This window comes from Schistocerca piceifrons, chromosome X, assembly GCF_021461385.2.
Source record: "Schistocerca piceifrons isolate TAMUIC-IGC-003096 chromosome X, iqSchPice1.1, whole genome shotgun sequence".
Classification (NCBI taxonomy): domain Eukaryota; kingdom Metazoa; phylum Arthropoda; class Insecta; order Orthoptera; family Acrididae; genus Schistocerca; species Schistocerca piceifrons.
In genome coordinates this window covers 125,787,841-125,811,477 of record NC_060149.1, presented here as the reverse complement: position 1 = coordinate 125,811,477, position 23,637 = coordinate 125,787,841, and the positions used below count along the sequence as shown (strand labels likewise).

General features: G+C 44.7%; 1 protein-coding gene and 1 pseudogene across 1 annotated transcript in view; one reads left to right on the top strand and one right to left on the bottom strand.

The window, feature by feature from the left end:
- The window catches only part of LOC124722966 (rhythmically expressed gene 5 protein), a 177,269-nt gene that overhangs the window by 97,150 nt on the left and 56,482 nt on the right, over positions 1-23,637 (bottom strand). Inside the window, exon 2 of the mRNA XM_047248135.1 lies at positions 12,248-12,314. Within this exon, the coding sequence (XP_047104091.1) occupies positions 12,248-12,314 (67 nt within the window). The remainder of the gene's footprint in view (positions 1-12,247; positions 12,315-23,637) is intronic.
- Positions 23,012-23,160, top strand: LOC124723868 (annotated as a pseudogene).

Genomic DNA, 23,637 nt, shown 5'->3' with positions numbered 1-23,637 from the left:
CCGGAAAACCACGTGATTTCTACAGTCACGGAATCGAAAATTTATCCCAGAGTTGTAAATGGTGAAGGAGACTATATTATTGACGACTAAAATCTCTGTTATGTGTACCTGTTGTGTTAATTAAACTTATGGAAAAACCCTACGAAATTATGCACCAACCTAATATTTCTAATAACATTCCTTCAAGTTAGTGAACACATAGCTGCACCTGAGGAGAGAGATGCTCAAAAATATCGCTTACAGTAAGGTAACTGTTTTCTGAACAAGAACCTGGGAAACCTCTCACGGAGGTAGCAAAAGGATGTGTCCCGGTGCAATAGCGCTGCCACCTTCCGGCAGACTAGAGAACTTTCTATTGATCACTAGAGCTACCGGTAGATCTCTACCCGAGTTGCACAAGTTTTCGCAACATACAATCAAACATGTACGTGCAAAATTTTTTGAAAGAATAGTCCCAGCATTCACTTTAGAAGCTATAGGGAAACCTGCACGAGGTTGCCGGGAGGGATTTGAACACCGCATCTCGAACATGCGAGATCAGTGTGCTAATGCCTGCGACTCCTCGCAAAAATTGCGCCTGCCTGTATTTACCAATCGTACAAAAACGTGATTTGTGCCTCGTCTCTTTCGTACATTTATAAAATTTACTTGTGAAACGTTCGGGAAATCTCAGGAACAGTCACCTGAAGGATTGCCGAAGGTGTAAAAATTCATATACTGGATGACGCAAGGTTTAGAATGTTCTGTGCCAAGTGGTTTCTATACCGGTCTAGTTCACCGAATTCGAAAATAAGCTGATCTAACAGCACCGCGGGCATTCTTAACTACATTAGCATCGTATCTTTTGACTGCAAAAAATGCAACTTTTTCACATATATTGCCTGATCACTAGAATCAATTTCGTTACCCAAATCATCGTCCAAGGTAAATCTGTGACCGTGTTGAAACTTCCTGGCAGATTAAAACTGTGTGCCCGACCGAGACTCGAACTCGGGACCTTTGCCTTTCGTGGGCAAGTGCTCCACCAAGTGAGCTACCCAAGCACGACTCACGCCCCGTCCTCACAGCTTTACTTCTGTCAGTACCTCGTCTCCTACCTTCCAAACTTTACAGAAGCTCTCCTGCGAACCTTGCAGAACTAGCACTCCTGAAAGAAAGGATATTGCGGAGACATGGCTTAGCCAAAGCCTGGGGGATGTTTCCAGAATGAGATTTCCACTCTGCAGTGGGTTTCAAGGTAATATTTGTTGAATTGATGTGACTAGCGTAATAACTGAGAAGCATTATTTCTCCAACTCCGAGCTACCACGGACAATAATCGTGTAAGCTGTTCGCTCAGCGCGTAACTTCGGACGAAATGCCAGAGTGGTTAGCTGCCCTTAAATCCGGATTTTCCTAGGAGCAGGAATTTTGCGCCACGTGAACAGAACAGCACCATTTGCCACACGGGTTTTCCGATTGGGGTGTTTCCGGCCGTTTTGCAGGTGCCGCAAGTACCGTGAGATTTCCGACCAAGCAGTTTCGCACTGTGGATTTTCCCAGCAGAGCCTGCCCCAGTGCTGATTTACGCCAGTCTTCCACCAGCGGAAAATGTGTTGTCGTCGTCAGTCAGGCAATGATCTCGCCGGCAGCCTTCGTTCCGCATAGTTTCGTATGCCTAAGCTGCTTGTGCTCTGTATGCTGTGAGTAATAGAACTAATGTCCGCTTCGTCATCAGCGCAGTCAACGCGGCGGATTGCTACCCGAAGGGCCCGGGTTCGATTCCCGACTGGGTCGGAGATTTTTCTCCGCGTGTGAACTGGATGTTGTGTTGTCCTTACGTTAGTATCGTCACAATTGACATTCCACTTTCGGGATGTCTGTAGGGGGCACGTGGCGAAAGTCAATAAATTATAAAAATTGGAAATAATTACAACAACGCAAGGGAAGCCGTGTTTTCGCTATGAGGGCCATTGCTACCGGGTGCACAGAAATCGATGAGTACACGAACTGGTTGTGCGTGAATTTCGAACGGAACAAGTGCTGAGGCCGTTTAAAAATTTGAAATGGCAGAATCAGGTTTGAACGGCGACATTCTCGCCCATCTGACGAAGCACATGTGGAGTTTTTAAACGAATGCATAACGGCAGGAAAAGAGTCCACGAAAAAAAAAGAAAAACAGTGGCGGTTTTCCAGATTCTTAAAGAAGAATGTCAAGATAAGAAAGGTGAAGGTTTAGTTTTAGACGAAGAAGTGCCACGTGAGAACTCAAAGACTGCATTTTGTAAGAGTTGTTGGAACAACCCAGAACTTTAGCGCTAGTTCGGAAATTCAGCTGAGTTAAGGCATTTTGAAACAAACTGCCGGTAACAGTTTTTTTGAAAATTAACGATGGATCTGCTCCTGACAAAAGAATCCTGGTGTTCGATTACGAAGAAAATGCTACCTGAAAATGAAACTATTCTTATGGACGGTACACCATATACGTTGACATCGGAAGCACAGTAGAAGAGACGAAGGTATTCCTTTCTTATTTGCTTTTCTCCCAGTCAAAGCCAAAATACATATGAAAGATTTTTTTTCTGGACTGAAAAATTAGATGCCTTGTTGGTCACCGAAAAATGCAGTGCTGGACTTTGAAATGGCTAAAATTAAAGCTACGAAAGTGGTGTTCCCCGAAACATCCCTTTTCGTAGCAATTTTCGCTTCAGCCAATGTCTGTGGAAGAAAATACAAGAACTGGGTTGAACGGAGGAATACAGGGATAGAGAAGACGTACGATTGTTTTGCAGCATGTGTGCAGCAGAGGGACATTTTTCACCGAACAGATTGATAAAAGTAGATGGTAATTGTGGAGGAAATGCCCAGAGGAGAAAAGGTCATGAAATTCTCAGACTGTGTGGTCCATCAATGGATGAAAAATCCTAGTATACCAATTAAAATGTGGAATGTTTTTAAGCAGCGTCACAGGACCACGAATGCTGTACAGTACTGATGGGTTGGGCGGGAGAAGAGGTAACCGCTGGGTTTCCTGGTAGCTAAATGGGTGATGAAGCATAGTATTGTTTGTTCCTGACTTATGGGAAGCGCAGAAAAACAGTCAGAGTTATGTTTTTGACTCTGCGTCAATCAACAGTTCATCTTCATCGGCACTGAAACGCCCTTTTAGCTTTTTAGAACACTTTATAGCCATTTTGCACACTAAATTTATCTGATTTGCAGCAACTGTTATACTATAACGCAGCAGACAACGCCTTAGATTCGTTCAGAACCAGTTGTCCTGTCACGCCTGACAAAGCGCTAGCGCACTACGCATTGCGCTCTGTTGGAAAGAACCATCACGGTTTTGTCCCCGTCGAGGGGAAGACGCACTACGCCGGGAGTATTACATACAAAGCGGTGCAAAATTTCTACTCCTAGGAAAACCCGGCTCGATGCATCTACGATTGCTGTAGGTACACGAACTAAACGGTCACTGACAATTTTTCCGTCGCTGAGTATGTGTAAGTTTACAAATAGAGGTAGCGGTATATCAGCAGATTACAACGAAACAGACGTACTAGGGACTCTGAAAACTTACAGGCATGTTATAGTACTAACAACCCAAAAAGATATCGCCAGTCCGTTACAGGTTATTCTGCAATCAGGCCCCCATATTCTACATCGACATATATACTGCGCAAGACACTGTACAGTACTTAGCGGAGGCTAGTTCGAACCAGAATTAGCGATCTCACGTCGTATTACATTGGGATGATGACCCTATTCTAATGATTCCTCTGGAGGATCAGAAGACATTCACACATAATAGAGGGCCAACCTGCTCGCAACTCAGGCAGCACTGAGTTAAAGGCTAGCGTCCATAGAGGGCGCCACACCGCTAAGCTTCCGCCATACGTCACACAGACAGACACATCAAAAAAAGTTTTGCATCACCTCAGTTCCCAGAACTCCTGAAGACAGACGTTGATTGTGGATATTGTATCACAGACACAGTCCTTTGACTGTTCAGACATGTCACTAAACTCGCCCAAAGATGTAAACAACCATGAACGAGCAGCACCTATCAGATGGAGGGGGTCCGACAGCCGATCCTCTCCCCCGAGTCCTTTTTCTTTCCCCTCCACTGTTTTCTCCACTTCTTTCACGCGTCTGCCCTGCTCCCCCCCCCTTTTTCTATGCCATCTCCCGCCATCGGCTCCCCCCACCCCCCACTCATCTGTCCGGTCCCCTCCCCTCCACATACCCATATGACTTCGCACTCTATAGTGCAGTGTGAGCGTTCAGTGTTGTGCGTCCTCTTTTTAAATTGTTGCGAACAGAAATCAGACTGTCGCCGTGTTTTTTAATTGTGCCCATCTATTTCCTAAGTGTTTTTAATCACCATCACAGACCTCTGTTTTTTATGTTTTCTTCACAACTTTTTCGCCATGTACCAGTTTTAAACAGTCACCATTTATCACCTCTTTTTATTGTTATATCTCCTCATTATGTTTTTAACTTTATCTGTAGGCTGCAGAGCGATGTATTACTCTGCTGCCAGCCTGCCCCGCCTCTGGGAGGGAATCGAAATACAATAAAGAAAAAAAAACAGACAGACGATCAGTTACAGTCATTCCACCAGGAAGGAGGTACACAGCTTGTGTTGTCTGTAGTTCAGCCGTGCTTAGACGGTCAATACCGCGGTTCGATCGCGCCCGCATTGTTACTTTGTGCCAGGAAGGGCTTTCAACAAGGGAAGTGTCCAGGCGTCTCGGATTTAACCAAAGCGATGTTGTTCGGACATGGAGGAGATACAGAGAGACAGAAGCTGTCGATTACATGCCTCGCTCAGGCCACCCAAGGGCTACTACTGCAGTGGATGACCGTTACCTACGGATTATGGCTCGGAGGAACCATGGCAGAAACGTCAGCATGTTGAATAATACTTTTCGTGCAGCCACAGGACGTCGCGTTACGACTCAAACTGTGTGCAGTAGGCTGTATGATGCGCAACTTCACTCCCGACGTCCATGGCGAGGTCCATCTTTGCAACCAAGACACCATGCAGCCCGGTACAGATGGACCCAGCAACATGCCGCATGGACCGTGCAGGATTGGCATTACCTTCTCTTTACCAGTGAGTGTTGCATGTGCCTTCAACCAGACAATCGTTGGAGATGTGTTTGCAGGCAACCTGGTCAGGCTGAACGCCTTAGATACACTGTCCAGCGAGTGCAGCAAGGTGGAGGTTCCATGCTGTTTTGGGGTGGCATTATGTGGGGCCAACGTGCAACCATATCGGCAGCATATTGGCGAGGCATTCGTCTTCATGGACGACAATTCGCGCCCCCATCGTTCACATCTTATGAATGGCTTCCTTCAGGATAACGACATCACTCGACTAGAGTGGCCAGCATGTTCTCCAAACATGAACCCTATCAAACATATCTGGGATAGATTGAAAAGAGCTGTTTATAGGCCACATGACCCACTAACCACTCTGAGGGATCTACGTCGAATCGCTGTTGGGGAGTGGGACAATGTTGACGAACAGTGCCTTGATGAACTTGTGGATAGTATGCCACAACGAATACAGACATGCATCAATGGAAGAGGACGTGCTACTGGGTATTAGAGGTACCAGTGTGTACAGTAATCTGGGCCAACACATCTGAAGGTCTCGCTGTATGGTGGTACAACATGTAATGTGTGGTCTTAATGAGCAATAAAAAGGGCGGAAATGATGTTTATGTTGATCTCTATTACAATTTTCCGTACAGGTTCCGGAACTCTCGGAACCGAGGTGATGCAAAACTTTTTTTGATGTGTGTTGTTCCGAAATGGACATCAACCCGCCAAACGTGGATATAGGTGGACTGACAGCTGCACCTAGCAGTTAGTATCCAGAGTATCATCAGGACCCTGTTTACAGGCGCCGCCGGGAAGAGCCAAGTGCAGCAACCTACAAGTGATCGTAGTCATTGTTCAGTGGATTCAGGGCTAGGCCAGAGTGACAGTTCAGTGGAAGTGAACTTCAGATCACTGCATCACAACAGCTTCACACTAAAGTGTAATATTTCTTAATACATTATTGTAAATTGTTGCTAATCTATGTTGCCTTATATTTATCTGTTGGCAACGCTAGGTATAGCTGCTGCATGCAAACAAGCCACCTTAAAACAGCAACTAATTTCTGTGCCTGCCACATATTTATGTTGAGCACTAAGAGCATACAGTGAATACAACAAACTAAGTATTGTTGTTGTTGTTATTGTTATTGTTATTATTGTTATTGTGGTTCAGTCAGAAGACTGGCTTCTTGTAGCTCAAGACTATCCTCTATATCTCCTAATAATTACTGCAACGTACATCCACCGCTCCACTGGCAAACTGAGGATTCAATGATGATATGTCCTATCAACTGATCCCTTCTTGTAGTCAAATTGTGACACAAATTTCTTTTTTTCTCCAGTTGGAGTCTGTACCACCCTACATTCGATCTACCCACTTCATCTTTAACATTGTCCGCCCCAATAGCTGAATGGTCAGCGCATTGGAATGCCACGTGTTGTGGACTGGCAAGACAGCCAATCCACTAGGAGGAAGTCGAAAGGCACGCGTTTAAGCTCACGCAGGCTGGTGTGAGGTCTGGAACAAGTCAAGGAAATGAGACTAGCAAAAAAAAAAAGGACGTAGCTGTGGAATACTTAACTTTAATCCATAAATGGTGAACATCGCTCTTGACGGTACATGTTTTACAGCATCAATAGTAACTGGTAATGGCGCTTTGCTAGGTCGTAGCAAATGACGTAGCTGAAGGCTATGCTAACTATCGTCTCGGCAAATGAGAGCGTAATTTGTCAGTGAACCATCGCCAGCAAAGTCGGCTGTACAACTGGGGCGAATGCTAGGAAGTCTCTCTAGACCTGCCGTGTGGCGGCGCTCGGTCTGCAATCACCGATAAGTGGCGACACGCGGGTCCGACGTATACTAACGGACCGCGGCCGATTTGAAGGCTACCACCTAGCAAGTGTGGTGTCTGGCGGTGACACCACACCACGCACGGCGGCCCGGGTTCTATTCCTTGCTGAGACGGGAGATTTTCTCCCTTCAGGGACTGGGTGTTGTGATGTCCTCATCATCATTTCATCCCCACTGTCGACGCGCAAGTCGTCCAATGTGGCGTCGCACTCAATAAGACTTGCACTTGGCGGCCGAACTTCCGGCCTGGGAACTCCTGACCACTGACACCATACGATCATTTAACCATCTTCAACATTCTTCTGCAGCATCATAATCCACAGTCTTGTACTCTCTTCTTGTCCGAATTGCTTGGTCTTCCTCGTTTCACTTCTCTACAAGGCTACACTAGAGACAAAAATATGGAAACACCAAAATAACAACACATTAAAAGACCTAATACGATGTAGGAAAACCGTTGACATTCAAAACTGCTTCCAGTCGTCTCGGAATAGATAAATACTGGTCCTGTGTAGCTCCCAAGGGAATATTATAACAGTGTTCAGTCAAAATAGTGAAAAATGGTCAAATGGCTCTGAGCACTATGGGACTTAACCTCTGAGGTCATCAGTCCCCTAGAACTTAGAACTACTTAAACCTAACTAACCTAAGGACATCACAATATCCATGCCCAGAGGCAGGATTCGAACCTGCGACCGTAGCGGTCACGCGGTTCCAGACTGTAGCGCCTAGAACCGCTCGGCCACTCCGGCTGGCAAAATAGTGAAAATTTCGGGTAATAATAACGATGCAGGTGGAGAGCGATCACGCACTCTTCTGCCCAAAGTAGACCACAACGGTTCGGTCATATTGAGATCTGGCGACTGTGGTGGCCAGGGTAGGCGAGACAGTTCATCTTCCTGCTCACCAAACTAGCCCTGGACGACGTGAGCTGTGTGAACAGGGTACCTGTTGTCTTGAAACACGCCATCACTGTTGGGAAATAAACACTCTACCACAGGATGGACCCAATCAGCCAAAAGGTTCACATAATCCTTGAAAGTAATGCGACCTTGCAGAGTAACCATGGGGCCCATGGAATATGGCTGCCCAAAGTCACCCAACCCCCACCATGTTTCGCTCTTGGTACGTGAACTCGGCCCGAAGTTGGAAACATTGTGAAACAAAACACATCGGATATAAAGGATTCCTTCCATTGGTCCATAATCCAGGTTTTACAGCTTCTGCACCAATTTTCCTGGTACCGGCATTTGCATCAGTGATGAGTGGTTTTGGAATTCCAGCTATGGAGTTCCCTTCGTGTTGTTTTGGTGCTGACAGGGTTTGCGAGAGTAACATTCAGTTCTGCAGCGACATTTGCAGATGTCGTCTTCTCATTTTTCGTCACAATCCTCTTCAACGACCGTCCGTCACCATCGTTCAACACACTTTCGTCCGCTTTCTAACTTAGCGGATGATGTTTTTCCGCTTTTCCTGTATGCGGAGCCTCTTGAAACTCCAAATATTTCGGTTACTTTGGTTACAGAAGCACCGACCATACGTGCCCCAACAATGTGACCACGTCCGATTTTCCTTAGCTTCGACACTTGCAACGTATTGAGAACATTGCACACGGTTAAGTGCAACAGCGGAACCTGCAGCGTTGGCTAAAATCTGCACGCGCGGTCGCACTAGCAACTTGTGAACAAATTGTTTAAAGATGCACTGTATTTTCCCAATACCCTTGCAACAAATTTAAGTCTTCCCTAATATTAATTTTAGGTGTTCGTCCCATTTTATACAGCCTCTTCAAACACTGTTCAAAAGAATTAGGGGAACACGTGTATCAACGCCCTGTAAGTTAAATCTATTTTGATGCAGGTGGTACCTATGGCCTTATTTTTGTATCCCGTCTGGATAGGCGGTACGTGGGTCTGTTCCTGTGTACTGCTTCTGTAATATAGGCCGAGAGTGAAAGAAGCGAGTAGGAGAAGGAGAGGTGGAGCACTTCGGTACTGCATGTAACTTTAACACTTTTAATAGAGTCAAAATCACAAGTAAATATCAAATGCAAAAAAATTTGGCTAGGATGAGCACGTAGGTGTGAAGCCGTAGTCCATGTCTAATCCTGTGAGGTTACGATGACTGTTCTGTATAATCTCAAAACTAACAAATACTCGTTGCTGTCCAAACTTTAACTGAACGTAACTGATACAACGTCTCAGTAGCAAGCTAGCCCACTCGGTAGTAGAAGCGATATTTCCAGGCCGTCTGCTCTTGATGAAATGGCCGAAATCAAGACGGCACTCGCTGAGCTCCACAGCGTCGGCCAGAGGGCACTGTGGTCGGCGTAGTTAGTCTTCTCTCGTAGTGCTAACTTACGAGAGCGTGCACCTACATTGTGGCATCGTAACTATCGACGCCACACTTATTGCGTGGCTTGGGATCTTCACTTTCAATGTAGGCAACAATTAAAATTATTCGCCATCTGTTGGCTGTGTTATGCATTACAATGTCTGCTGATCCCTCAGGAGGAAGTGAGTACCGGTATTCCAGTGTTTTCTAGTGAGGTACACAGATGGAAGTTGTCATTTGTGGACGTTGTAATCAACCAAGCACAGGCAATGAGATTTTAATGCAATGCATGTTGCAAGGGCGGTCTGTTTGATACAAAAAGTATGGAATTTTGGTCGTGTTGCTGAAGATTCCAATGACTCTCCTTGTGTCATCCATAGGTTGTGAACCCGCTACAGGTCGTGCTGCTGCAGATGCCAATGTCTCTCCATCTGTCATCCATAGGTTGTGGACACGCTAGAGAGCGAGTTGGACAAAGTTGCTGACGCAGTACAACCCCACTTGAAGACCGATATCTGGCTATCTCCGCGTTGCGGCGTCGTACGGAAATCGCCAGAGCACTGGAAGACGATCTCGTAAGGACCACTGGAGCCACTGTGCCTGATCAGGCTGTAATGAACAGGTTACGAGAAAGTGCCTTGCGTTCCAGACGTCCTGTTCAAGTACCCCGCTTGACGCCACAAAATCTTGCAGCTCGCTTAAGTTCAGGCATACCTGCCAAATGTTGTCTAGAAAATCGACAGAATTCCTGTTCTGTGATGTTGTGGGAAGGCTTCAGTGCTGACAACCATACGAGTCTTGTCTTTCTCCATGGTCGCCTTACCACTAGGCAGTACATTGAAGCCGGCCGGTGTGGCCGTGCGGTTCTAAGCGCGTCAGTTTGGGACCGCGTGACCGCTACGGTCGCAGGTTCGAATCCTGCCTCGGGCATGGATGTGTGTGATGTCCTTAGGTTAGTTAGGTTTAAGTAGTTCTAAGTTCTAGGGGACTGATGACCTCAGATGTTAAATCCCATAGTGCTCAGAGCCATTTGAGACAGTACATTGAACAGATCCTGTTGGACCATGTGGTGGCTGCTGCATACGATGGTGGCTCTGAATTCCTTCTAGTACCAGGGTATATTTGGCGGACGTCAGCAGGGATGTCTTACGAAACCTGGGCGTTGAGCAATGGAATGGCAAGCGGTGAGTCCCGACCTAAGTCCCATCGTGCATGTTGGGACACGCCCGACAGACGTATTCGTAGTCGTCTGTCCCACGACAGATTCTCCAAGAAGTCTCAAGGGCTCTCATTGAAGAATGGGAACGTATACCACAGGGTGACCTCTGTCGACTTATGTGTCAGGCGGTGATAAACATTCTTTTTGTGTAAGCGATCGAGGATGTAATGATGTTTTGTTGTGTACCTAATTTGTGAAAGATAAATGTATAACTTGGTAACATCCTCACTCAGTCCTCAATTATTACTTAGGGGAGTATGGCAAACGCCATACGTCGTGTTCCTCTAATTATTTTGAGCAGTATATTACCCCTAAAAACGATGAAACAGGCTGCAGATGTTAGCTATTAATGGGCATTACCTTGCATTTATTCACGTTTGGAGAGTGTTAACAATTCATAACATTAAATCAAACTTTTGTCTAAGTCTTACCACACTTCGTTGCTATCGTTTAATGGTAATGCTTTCCTGTAGACAACGACATCGACAGCGAACAGTCTGTTAATGGTGCTGACCCTTGTGATAAATTATTTATGTGTATTGAGAATATTAAAAGATACTTTTACGTTCCCTCGGTGCACGCCGATGTAACTGATGTAACTCTCGTTTCTGTTGAACATTCGCCGTCCAGGTTCTGTTTCTCAAAAATCTTATCTTCGAAGATACTTCGTATGATCCTATCTTCAGTGTTAATCGACGATGCTGGAAAAGTGTCCAGTGCCTTTTGAGTGTTTAGGAAGGTTCAGTCTATATGTTCACTTGCATCTGCTACATACCTGTGTTGAAGTGCTCATATTACTCTGTCCATGCCCTATAAAATTATGATAGGCGGAGAGCGCACTCGAAAAATAAATAACGTGAGCGGTGGAAAGACTAGCGATATTTGCGCAGTAGGGACAGGATGTCTCGGAGGTGTCGCGCGGGGTTAACGTAGCATGGCGCTTCCGCCTAGTCGTCAGTTCGTCCTTGCGGCTGTCATTGAGACCTGTCACGCTGAACTTGGCTTATATCCGGCAACAGTGTTTCACCCAACGCAACGAAATGTCTGGGCGATTTCCGTGCACCTTACTGTCGTACCTACGCGTTTGAATGCAATCGGCACAGACAATCCTGCAGATGAAGTACTGTACATTTTACGAGTTTTCTTAAATCTACAGGCTGTATTAATTATTAACGAAGTATGCTCCTTGAGATAACAGAAATTGGAGTACATTTTTGCATTACAATTAATTCGTGATGGGTAAAGAACTCGTCATTAAAACGTCCGTTGTCACCTGTCTTCTAGTTTCCAAGTGTTTTCTTGTACATTTAGCCGATAAACATTTTAGTAATTGTAGCAGAAATTTTTCACGGAGCTTAACGTAGTTATGCTAAAGGAATAGGAAGCGAGATAAATACGGTTTTTGAGGAACCAATCAATTTTCCGTGGGTGCTTCTTGCGGAGATTTGGCTGCCTCCTGCTTGCCTGCCACTCTAACCATCTACACGTTTCATGTTCTATATAGGACGTCCAGATTGCTGTAAAGTGCAAGGCTTAATGCTGAACTAGAACTGTATTACCCTACACTTAAGATGTTCTAGCGCAACCCAGATACTAATTATATTTCCCTAAAAAACTAAAATAGGGCTGATAACCCTTTCTGCTACATTTTCTTACATCGCCAAAAAGTGCTATTGCAGTGATTCCGCTCGTTTTAGAAATCGACAACTGTATAACTCACGATGGTCTCTCTTTCGACAAAACGTTACTCACCTGGCATTTTTGTTGTTTCGCAGTACTCTTTCACTTTCATCGTCAGCATATTGTACAACAGGTTCATCTGGAAAAAAAAGTGAAAATGCTTAATGAAAGGCTTATTTACTTCATGAGCGAAACATTAATCATTGCGCAACTGGAATCATACATACAAAGTAAGTTCTTTAGTAATGAACAAATTCTAGTAGAAGATAAGGAAATCTCAAGAAAATTAATAATACCAATAAAGCAAGTGGCTCACTGGAAACGTTTTATGGTATGAGATTGCGAATTCAGTAAAGATGTTTAACGAATAATTCTAAGAATAGCTTCACGTGTCAGGCGGAAGAATGGGTAAAAGGTGTTACCAAACTAAGCTGTATGTTGTCTAAACTAACTTACGGAGAAGGTGAAACAATAAAGATAGAGAAAGAAAGAGAAAGAAAGTAGAAGAGGAATCGAGTTAATTTAAAGACAGGAAATATTTAGTAAGACTGAAAAGATTCTCTGCATTAAAAATTCACAAAAAACATCAAAACAGCGTCCCAGAAGTAAACAACTTCTGCCATCCAAATGGCAGGAAAACAAATATATGGACTAAGTAATATAAACGATAAAAATGGGTAATGGATAATGCACTGGAGTGTAAATATAGACACTAAAGGTATCGATTGCATCTTCCTGTACATGGGTACCAATTTGTCCACCTCCATAAATGGTCTTCCAGATGCACTCAGATGCTTCGCAACTATTTCGCAGCAGCCAATCGTTAGTTCACTGTATTCTCTCAGGTGCAGCCGTACGCCGACACATTCACGTAGTGGCTGGAGCAAGCAACTTAAGCGAACGTGAAGTGTGTATCAGTGTTTGCGAGGAAAAAGTGTACGGTCTGACACACTCCTTATGGAACTGTAGCAGTACATGGGCAACATATTATGATTACAGTTCGTGGCAAGTGGTTCTTAATTGTTAAGAGTGGGTGAGCGGCGATCTGGGCCATACAAATTGTGCTGAATGAAAGGTGGACCGCATTGTTTGGCCCTATCTATGCTTCGCGAAGGGCAAATCCGTTGAATACCAGAAGTAGGGAAGGAACTGAAATTGCTACGATTATGTCCAAAACAACGTAGTAGAGATGTAGATGAACAGTATGTAATATTCTGTGTGTTGTACTTTTTTAACATTGGTAATAAATATTTTCGTATATGAATCGTTATATACCACTTGCATGACCTCCACATCACAAAAATTACCATTTTTTGCGTGTCCTAATTTTTAACCAAATTTTCTTCAGCAGTTCTTGCTTGTTGTCAGTGCACTACAACATATACACACTGCTCGTTGTGCTCCTCTCGTAATGATTCAGTGTCCAAAAATGACCCATTGACCTTATTGACAAATTTTCTATACTTTACGCGTATACTAATCAGCAGCTGAGACACCACCTTACAACAATTTAGCAACCGACAGTGCACTACTAATTGCCTTTCTCCAGTCAGAGAAAAAGATTACTACAGCCGCATTTTTAGTCCACCCAAATGTAAATGATCACGTCCCATAAGGCCAAATCTTTCAGTGTCTAAAAGTGAGAGCAAAGTCTGTAATTAAATTACATTTTATGTCGTATGGCATTGTAGGCTGGGAGATCCAACGCAGTAGATTCTGCCGCCTAGTCGGAAAGGGTGTTCTTCCTCCGTGCGCATTAGCCCATTTACTTGCTGATATGGGAGATTGGCGTCATATGCGTATTTACGGAATGTAGGGGAGTGTAATGTATGTGTGTACACTGTATGGGATTGGCGTCGTATGCGTACTTGTGGAGTGTAGGTGAGTGTAAAGGATGCGTGTACACTTAGCGTTTTGTTTGTGTCTTTCCGACGTACGTGCGGTAGATGTGGAAACGTGAGCTATTGCGACGTTATTACCAAATGCGTCAAAACAGGACCAACTCGATGTTAGAGATAAGAGCTGTCAGAGAATGAAGAATGTGTATGGGGCAGCATGTCTGTTGAAAATCACCGCTGTGGAATGGTGCGCCAAGTTCCATGCCGATCGCAAATCGACACAAGATGCTGGTCATCTGGGAGGCCAGTCTCATCCATTTCGTACAAGTTGGAGACAGTCAAGCGCCCGCTCCATAGTCCTGATGTCTCCCCAAGCGATTATCACGCCTTCAGTCCCATGAAAAGGACTCTGAAGAGTCGAAAATTTCTGTCGGGCGAGGACACGCAGCAGGCAGTTACGGACTTCTTCAGCCTGCAGAACAGCTGTTTTACCAAACGGGAATCTTCAACCTGGTGCATTGGTGAGATGACTGGCTCACTGCTCACACCGAGTTTGCCCCATAAGCAGGAGAAATTCTTATGCAAGTTTGTCAAAGTATTTTTGGTACGTCTATTACAACGACAACCATCGTAACATATCCCATATGAAAGATGTACGAGGGTCACTCCAAAAGGAATGCACACTATTTTTGTAAAAATACAGTTTTCATTTTGCACGTGTGAAAGTTTTATGGTGTGTAGATACATCCTTCCCGCTTGTTTTCAAACTTAGTTCAACCTGTTCCCGTGAGTGGCGCCGACACAGCATGTCTTCAAGATGGCTGCTACACTTGACGTTCGTTAGAAGCAACGTGCTATCATAGAATACCTGTACTGTGAAAACGAGACAGTGGGAAACATCCACAAGAGATTGAAAAAGGTGTATGGAGATGCTGCTGTCGATCGCAGTACAGTTAGTCGGTGGGCAAGCAGGTTACGTGATGAAAGTGGGCACGGCAATATTGAGAATTGTCCTCGCAGCGGGAGGCCTCGTACTGCACACACTCCAGACAATGTGCAGAGATTTAAAGAACTGGTGACTGCTGACAGACGCATCACAGTGAACGAATTGTCACGCTACTTTGGGATAGGGGAAGGAAGTGTTTGCAGAATACTGAAAGTGTTGGCGTTAAAAAAGGTTTGTGCCAGGTGGGTTCCCAGGATGTTGACAGTGGCTCACAAAGAAACAAGAAAAACGGTATGCAGCGAACTTCTGGAACAGTACGAGAATGGTGGAGATGAATTTATTGGAAGAATTGTGACAGGTGATGAAACATGGCTCCATCATTTTTCACCAGAGACGAAGAGGCAATCAATGGAGTGGCGTCATGTAAATTCACCCAAGAAAAAAAATTCAAAACCACACCTTCTGCTGGAAAAGTTAAGGCTACGGTGTTTTTCAATTCCGAAGGACTCTTGCTTGTTGACATCATGCCAAGTGGAACCACCATAAATTCTGATGCATATGTGACGACACTGAAGAAACTTCAAGCTCGACTGAGTCGTGTCCGACCACATCGGCAAAAGCAGGATGTTTTGCTGTTGCACGACAATGCACGGCCACATGTTAGTCAAAAAACAGTGGACGCGATCACAAAACTGGGATGGACAACACTGAAACACCCGCCGTACAGTCCTGACCTGGCTCCATGTGACTATCATCTCTCTGGGAAACTGAAAGACTCACTTCGTGGAAGAAGGTTTGAAGATGACTCCATTGTGCACGCTGCCAAACAGTGGTTCCAACAGGTTGGTCCAGAATTTTACCGTGCGGTTATACAGGCGCTGGTTCCAAGATGGCGTAAGGCAGTTGAGAGGGATGGAAATTATGTGGAGAAATGAAAATATTGTTCCTAAGGGATGTGTCTACACACTGTAAAACTTTCAAACATGTAGAATAAAAAATGGATTTTTAAAAAAATTGTGTGCATTTCTTTTGGAGTGACCCTCGTAATTCTAAATATTTTCATGGATTACTACACCTGTTTCCCATTTTAATGTGGTAAACATTAAACAGATTCTGGACTCGCAGTTTCCGAATTCAAGTTTTTGTTATAAGAGTAAACCTTGTGACATGTAATTACACTACGGGCCATTAAAATTGCTACACTACGAAGATGACGTGCTACAGACGCGAAATTTAACTGACAGGAAGATGATGCTGTGATATGCAAATGATTAGCTTTTCAGAGCATTCACACAAGGTTGGCGCCGGTGACGATATCTACAACGTGCTGACATGAGGAATGTTTCCAACCGATTTCTCATACACAAACAGCAGTTGACCGGCGTTGCCTGGTGAAACGTTGTTGTAATGCCTCGTGTAAGGAGAGGAAATGCGTACCATCACGTTTCCGACTTTGATAAAGGTCTGATTGTAGCCTATCGCGATTGCGGTTTATCGTATCGTGACGTTGCTGCTCGCGTTGGTCGAGATCCAATGACTGTTAGCAGACTATGGAATCGGTGGTTAGGTTAAGTTAGTGTTTTTTAACGTCTCGTCAACAACGAGGTCATTAGAGACGGAGGGCAAGCTCGGATTAGGGAAGGATGGGGAAGGAAATCGGCCGTGCCCTTTCAAAGGAACCATCCCGGCATTTGCCTGAAACGATTTAGGGAAATCACGGAAAACCTAAATCAGGATGGCTGGAGACGGGATTGAACCGTCGTCCTCCCGAATGCGAGTCCAGTGTGCTAACCACTGCGCCACCTCGCTCGGTGGAATCGGTGGGTTTAGGAGAGTAATACGGAACGCCGTGCTGGATCCCAACGGCCTCGTATCACTAGCAGTCGAGATGACAGGCATCTTATCCGCATGGCTGTAACGGATCGTGCAGCCACGTCTCGATCCCTGAGTCAACAGATGGGGACGTTTGCAAGGTAACAACCATCTGCACGAACAGTTCGACGACGTTTGCAGCAGCGTGGACTATCAGCTCGGAGACCATTGCTGCGGTTACCCTTGACGTTGCATCACAGACAGGAGCGCCTGCGATGGTGTACTCAACGACTACCCTGGGTGCACGAATGGCAAAACGTCATTTTTTCGGATGAATCCAGGTTCTGTTCACAGCATCATGATGGTGGCATCCGTGTTTGGCGACATCGCGGTGAACGCTCATTGGAAGCGTGTATTCGTCATCGCCATACTGGCGTATCACCCGGCGTGATGGTATGGGGTGCCATTGGTTACACGTCTCGGTCACCTCTTGTTCGCATTGACGGCACTTTCAACAGTGGACGTTACATTTCAGATGTGTTACGACCCGTAGCTCTACCCTTCATTCGATCCCTGCGGAACCCTACATTTCAGCAGGATAATTCACGACCGCATGTTGCAGGTCCTGTACGGGCCTTTCTGGACACAGAAAATGTTCGACTGCTGCCCTGGCCATCACATTCTCCAGATCTCTCACCAACTGAAAACGTCTGGTCAATAGTGGCCGAGCAACTGGCTCGTCACAATACGCCAGTCACTACTCTTGATGAACTGTGGTATCGTGTTGAAGCTGCATGGGCGGCTGTACCTGTACACGTCATCCAAGCTCTGTTTGACTCAATGCCCTGGCGTATCAAGGCTGTTATTACGGCCAGAGGTGGTTGTTCTGGGTACTGATTTCTCAGGATCTGTGCACACAAATTGCGTGAAAATGTAATCACATGTCAGTTCCAGTACAATATATTTGTCCAATGAATAGCCGTTTATCATCTGCATTTCTTCTTGGTTGAGCAATTTTAATGGTCAGTAGTGTATGTTCTTCCTCTTGCTCTTTCACTAAAAGAGGCTGTGAGTGGACAGAGCTGTGTGGGTGACGGTGCTGGAGATGGAGAGTTACCGCAGTGTGAGCGGCCGGCGGGAGGGGGAGGGGCGACACCGTGTCGTGTCGCGCGGACGTTACGAACGTCCACTCCGCCGGCTCAGCTTGGCGACCGTGAGAGGACTCGTTCAGTCTAGGCCCTCCAACAGAAAACCTTTCATGAGCACAAGAACTCGCCAGAGAAGTTTCTGGAGACGGCTGTTACGTGGAATGTGTCATACGACACGTTGCAGGCTGTGCCAACCGCGAGTTATACTCGGCGCTACATCCGGGACGCGCCTGGCGCGGGAAAACCGGCACCCATCAACGTCCTCTGGTCTGTCGCTGTTTTATTCCTACGCGTTGTTAAACAAGAAAAAGCCTCCTCCTTAGGGCACTGAGTAAGCACCACTCTCGCTAGAGCTCGTGTGACGAAGTGCTAACCTGACTCAGATCTTGTCTCAGCACACTGACCAGGAGAAAAATAGTTACTACTTTCTCCCAAGGTAAAGTTAAAGTTTTTAGCGTTTAAAACAGCTCGCGCTGTGGTGGCTGCAGACAGAGCACGTACTCTGAAGAAACAAGGATGTGTGCAGATTCGGCCGCCACTTCCATCGAATCACAGAAAACCAAAATCAGGCTGAGCGAACGGTGATTTGTCCACGCTCGTCCGACTTACACGTCTGGAGCCTTAACCACTGAGCCATGTCACACGGTTTTTCCCATCTTGGTTCATTACAATCATTTGCGGTATTGTATTGTATTGTATTCTATTGTATGTTAACCGGGGACCTAGAAACGACGGAGAGGCTCCGTCCCCGCCGCAGCCGCAGTGGTCCACAACCCCACAACGACTACGGCAGTCCACTTCACCCCTGCGTCGCCTCACACCGAACCCAGGGTTATTGTGCGGTTCGGCCCCCGGTGGACCCCCCCAGGAAACGTCCCACACCAGACGAGTGTAACCCCTATGTCTGCATGGTAGAGTAATGGTGGTGTACGCGTACGTGGAGAGCTTGTTTGCGCAGCAATCGCCGACATAGTGTACCTGAGGCGGAATAAGGGAACCAGCCCGAATTCGCCGAGGCAGATGGAAAACCGCCTAAAAACCATCCACAGACTGGCCGGTTCACCGGACCTCGACACAAATCCGCCGGGCGAAATGAACGTCGTACATGTTTTTCACAACCTGTCACTGCTTAAGTGTTGTTATTTCCATTTGTTTATTCGCGACGTGCTTAGAGGAAACAGTGCTCTTCATGAGGAGTCAAAGGTAAACGACTCCTGTAGAACTAAGTATAGCAACTTTTGCTCTTCGAAGAAGTTCTAGTTCTTGTACGAATATGTGGCACTTTTTTTATACGCTCCGTATAGGGTACAACAGAAGGTGCTGCCAAACGTAGGCTACACTCCGCATATGGAACGACAATGCTGGTTTTACATATTAAACTCATTTCCTACATCGCTTCGTAATATAGGAACCGTGAGAAACACACAGAAACAAAATGTACCTGTATACTACATGAAACTGGTGGCATGAATCTAACGAAAGGTCCTCTTGGTTACATCTAGTCGAGATTTAATTCATGGGCTCTGTGGCAGACGTGTAGAAAGAGATGGACCAATTCCCTGGACCGAGTGAGGTGGCGCAGTGGTTAGCACACTGGACTCGCATTCGCGAGGACGACGGTTCAAACCCGGGTCCGGCCATCCTGATTTAGGTTTCCTGTGATTTCCCTAAATCACTTCACTCAAATGACGGGATTGTTCCTTCGAAAGGGCATGGCCGACTTCCTTCCCCATCTTTCTCTAATCCGGTGGGACCGAGGACCTCGCTGTTTGGTCCACTCCCCCAAATCAACCAACCAGCCAGACTATTCACTGGCATTTGGAACCTTGTGCGTTTCGGATTCCGGTTAGAGGTACCGAAAGTCTTCGTATCCATATCGTAGAAGGCTGCGAAAACATACGGAATACTCCGAAGGTAATCTTACATCAACGCATCGGGGATTCGATGCAACGGTGTGTTCAGACATATATCAGTGTCAACACAGGGCATTTTGAACAGTATATGCAATGAATAGTTCCAAATAGTCCATAACGTTTCGAAACTTGATTAATGAAACACAGAGAAAAATTAAGAGAACGATTTCATTGCTTCAGGTGTTCCACATAGTTTCCCCTCACTTGTGTACAACGCACAGAAAATGCACACAATCACCTGAAACTGTCAGAAAAGTCCTCCTTTGTGATGTCACATTGGCTTCATTGTCGGTTATACTGTCAAAGCGTTGACCCTTCGTCTGAATTTCTGTAATTTGCCGTAGGTTCGTATTGATAACACCGAGTCTCGTCACCCATGATGATTTTTTTCCAGAAAAGAATTAACCGCGTTTTGAGTTTCAATACATTTGCTGCATGCGTCCACGCATTGGTGCTTTTGTTCCGGAGCCACCCGAAACGTTCTGGCGCATGTCTTGAACATTCGATTTAGATATGTTATTTCACTGCGATTTGTGACAACATTTTTGACACACTACGGCAACACGTCCACTACTGCCTGCTCACAACTGACTGGTCGAATGCACATCTGTTTACAGTTTTTAGTTCAAATTACCGCCGTAGTTAATGTCACTAATATGCCAGGAATAAAATCAGTCCGTTAACGTTTTTGACGGACGATGTTCTTGTACTTTCCCGTGACTGTTGTAGTATTATGAGTTGTAGAAAATGAGTTCTGTTAGATAAAGAAAGCGTTTTCGGATACACATGCACACGTTTTCTTCTAGTATATGCGAAGAACATGTCCTCAAAGTTTGATCGTACCATTTTGTTATACCTCGTATTTTCTCAACGGTAAATCTGTTATAAATAAACACAATATGAAAAGGACAGTAATGTCACTTAAGTTTTCAGTTGCTAAGAGGGATGTTCAGTATGCTGCCACAGAAATCGTAACTGAAACCTTTTGTTCCGGGCATACCAACCTATTGAAAATTATTATTAGTATAATTTTTTTTGAAGAGAACCGCCATTTGACTGTGTATTTCTCCGTTATCTTCTGTACTATCTACATTTCGGGGTTTATGCCATTATCAAGTACAATGCACTGGTCTAATAACTTTTAGCATTGTACCTGATAATGGCATAAAAGCCGAAATATAGATACCACAGAAGATAAATGTAATGATACAAAGTCAAATGGCGGTTTACTCTTTCAAGAAATATAACATGACTGTGGCTCAATTCCGTCGAAAACTTTTTACAGAAATTTTTAATTAAACAACTAGTAGCATGTGCAGCATAAGAACAAATATGTTTCCCAAATGGTTCAAATGGCTCTGAGCACTATGGCACTTAACAGCTATGGTCATCAGTCCCATAGAACTTAGAACTACTTAAAACTAACTAACCTAAGAAAATCACACAACACCCAGTCATCATGAGGCAGAAAAAATCCCTGACCCCGCCGGGAATCGAACCCGGGAACCCGGGTATGTTTCCCATTACTGTTAAATTAAAGTAGGTTTCGCTTGTAACATAAGTAGTGCCCGAAACAAATAAGCTACTTTTTTAAGTTTCAGCTATTTAGTAACATGTAAATGGCCAGTACATTGCCATATATACAAGTTATTAATCTACACAAAGTCTCTAAACTAAATTGTTGTGCACCACTGAGAACTAACTACAAAACACTTAGTCACTATTTGTATTACCAAATATGCTAATATCTAAGTTTAAATCAAGGATCTTTCTATGTTGCGAAGGTCATCGTTAGACACTCGGCCTGGGTGCCGCTCTAAATGATGATGCCCATATAAGAAATTATTTGTGTTAAAGCTTAGTGAAACTGATGAGAAAGTACCGGCCTTAGATAAGTCAAAATTTGACGATATTTTCCGTAATAGATGTCACATTTTGATAAATGGTGGCACAAAATTTTCGTATTGTTGCACGAGTGATTCGAAGTCTTAGATTGTAGCTGGATTGGTGAGTATACTGGGAGCTCACTGTGAAGAATTTCATCCTGCACACACTTTAGCTTCAGTTTACTTATGGACGTAGCACTGCTGCATCACACATTTTGAGTCCTATAACGTTTGGTGACTCACCAGCAGAGCAGATTTTTGAGACGATCGTAGAGATAACTACAAGGATGAGCAACAAGCTTCTTACCACGTGCGACTGGAAGGCGAGCAAAGAAGGAAGTAATTAAAATAAATAGAAATATCTTTTTTTAGGACTTTATTAAAGCCACAAATATGTGGATTCACGAACTGAAAAAGAAACTGATAATATAATAAACCTTTCCTTGACTTACACTCCCGATAGAGGGCGGGAATACGCGCCGATGTTCTGCACCAGTATTGGTAGCTTTTATCACATAAAATGTGACGTGTTGCTGTCGTTAGTAGATGTCCTAACAGCGACATCCACCGAAGGATATGTCTTAAAGTGCAGTTACGTTAGTTGGCCTTCATTATAAAAGGCAAACTGTGCTGAATCACTAAAGGTACTAAAAAGCAATTATATACAGCTTCGGAACAAAAAACAGTAGACTAAGAATGAGTAAAGCCTTATTACACCTTCATCCAAAAAAGTGGTACGAAGTTCACAGTCATTTTCGAATATCAAGACGACTGATACCATTCCTTATCACATACAGAGACATAATTCGCGTCTCAACTGTGTACAGAGAGAGAGAGAGAGAGAGAGAGAGAGAGAGAGAGAGAGAGTGGGGGGGGGGGGGGGGGGGTAGACTACGAAGGAGAGTTTTCACGTGGTGCAATGTTACAACAGGCATTAAACGACAGTACGATAATTTATGTGGCAACCACCGGATTGCATGCAAATGATGTTGGCGAGTGTGAGAGGAGGTGGATGACAGGTTTTATAGACAACCGAACAGGAAAGACGCTACAGCTGTGAGGAGTAGTTGGTGTGCACTGTCGGGTGCAATGTGGCTGACAACGGGCGCATCGTTCACTTGCCACGAGTTCGGATGATTGAACCAGCAGACCATAACGGAGAGGATTGGTGCTAAATACCTTGACTCACCGACAGGCCATCAATTGGGGGCGACTGGAGTTGTCGGACCAGTGACGGTAATGGTTATGTGACGAGGAGTCAATTCTCTGGTGACAGTACAAGATGCAATAGTAATACTTAACTGGCGCAGGGGATATCGTGATCATGAAAGCGTTCCTCTGGAGGTTCTTCCATCGCACTTAGGTCGAGCTGATCTCCGCGATTACTCCAAATAACGTTGGTTGTATTGTATTTGTCATTTTAGGTGTTTTTGTTATTTTTCGTACAACTATCTAGATGCTATAATTCTCACATTGTTATATGATGTCATATGCAAATCTGTTCTTCAGCTATTGTTGTACTTATTGTATGATGTACACTGCCCCTTAATTTTTTGTCTTTTACTATAATTGCATATGTATGTTTGTTATAATGTTGTTGTATAATGCTACTTGTAATTTTGCTCCAATGTCATTGTCAACACTGTCGTCGGCTCTCTAGTGTTTGTCTAATTACGCTTTTATTTTACTTTAAGAGTGTGTTTATATGCTAATTTTGTCATTTTGTGCTATTCCACTTTTTTGCGATTATATTTCCTTGGCACTTTATAACCGTTGATGGCTGTATGGCCCTTGTCACCCAAAACGAAAATAAAGAAATAAAAAAAGCAATAGTAGTAGTAACAGTTCTGCAGGTCGTTACTAGCGATAGCTCTGTGAAAAGTACGTCAGAAGATAAAACCCTGGAAATTTTCTTTCAT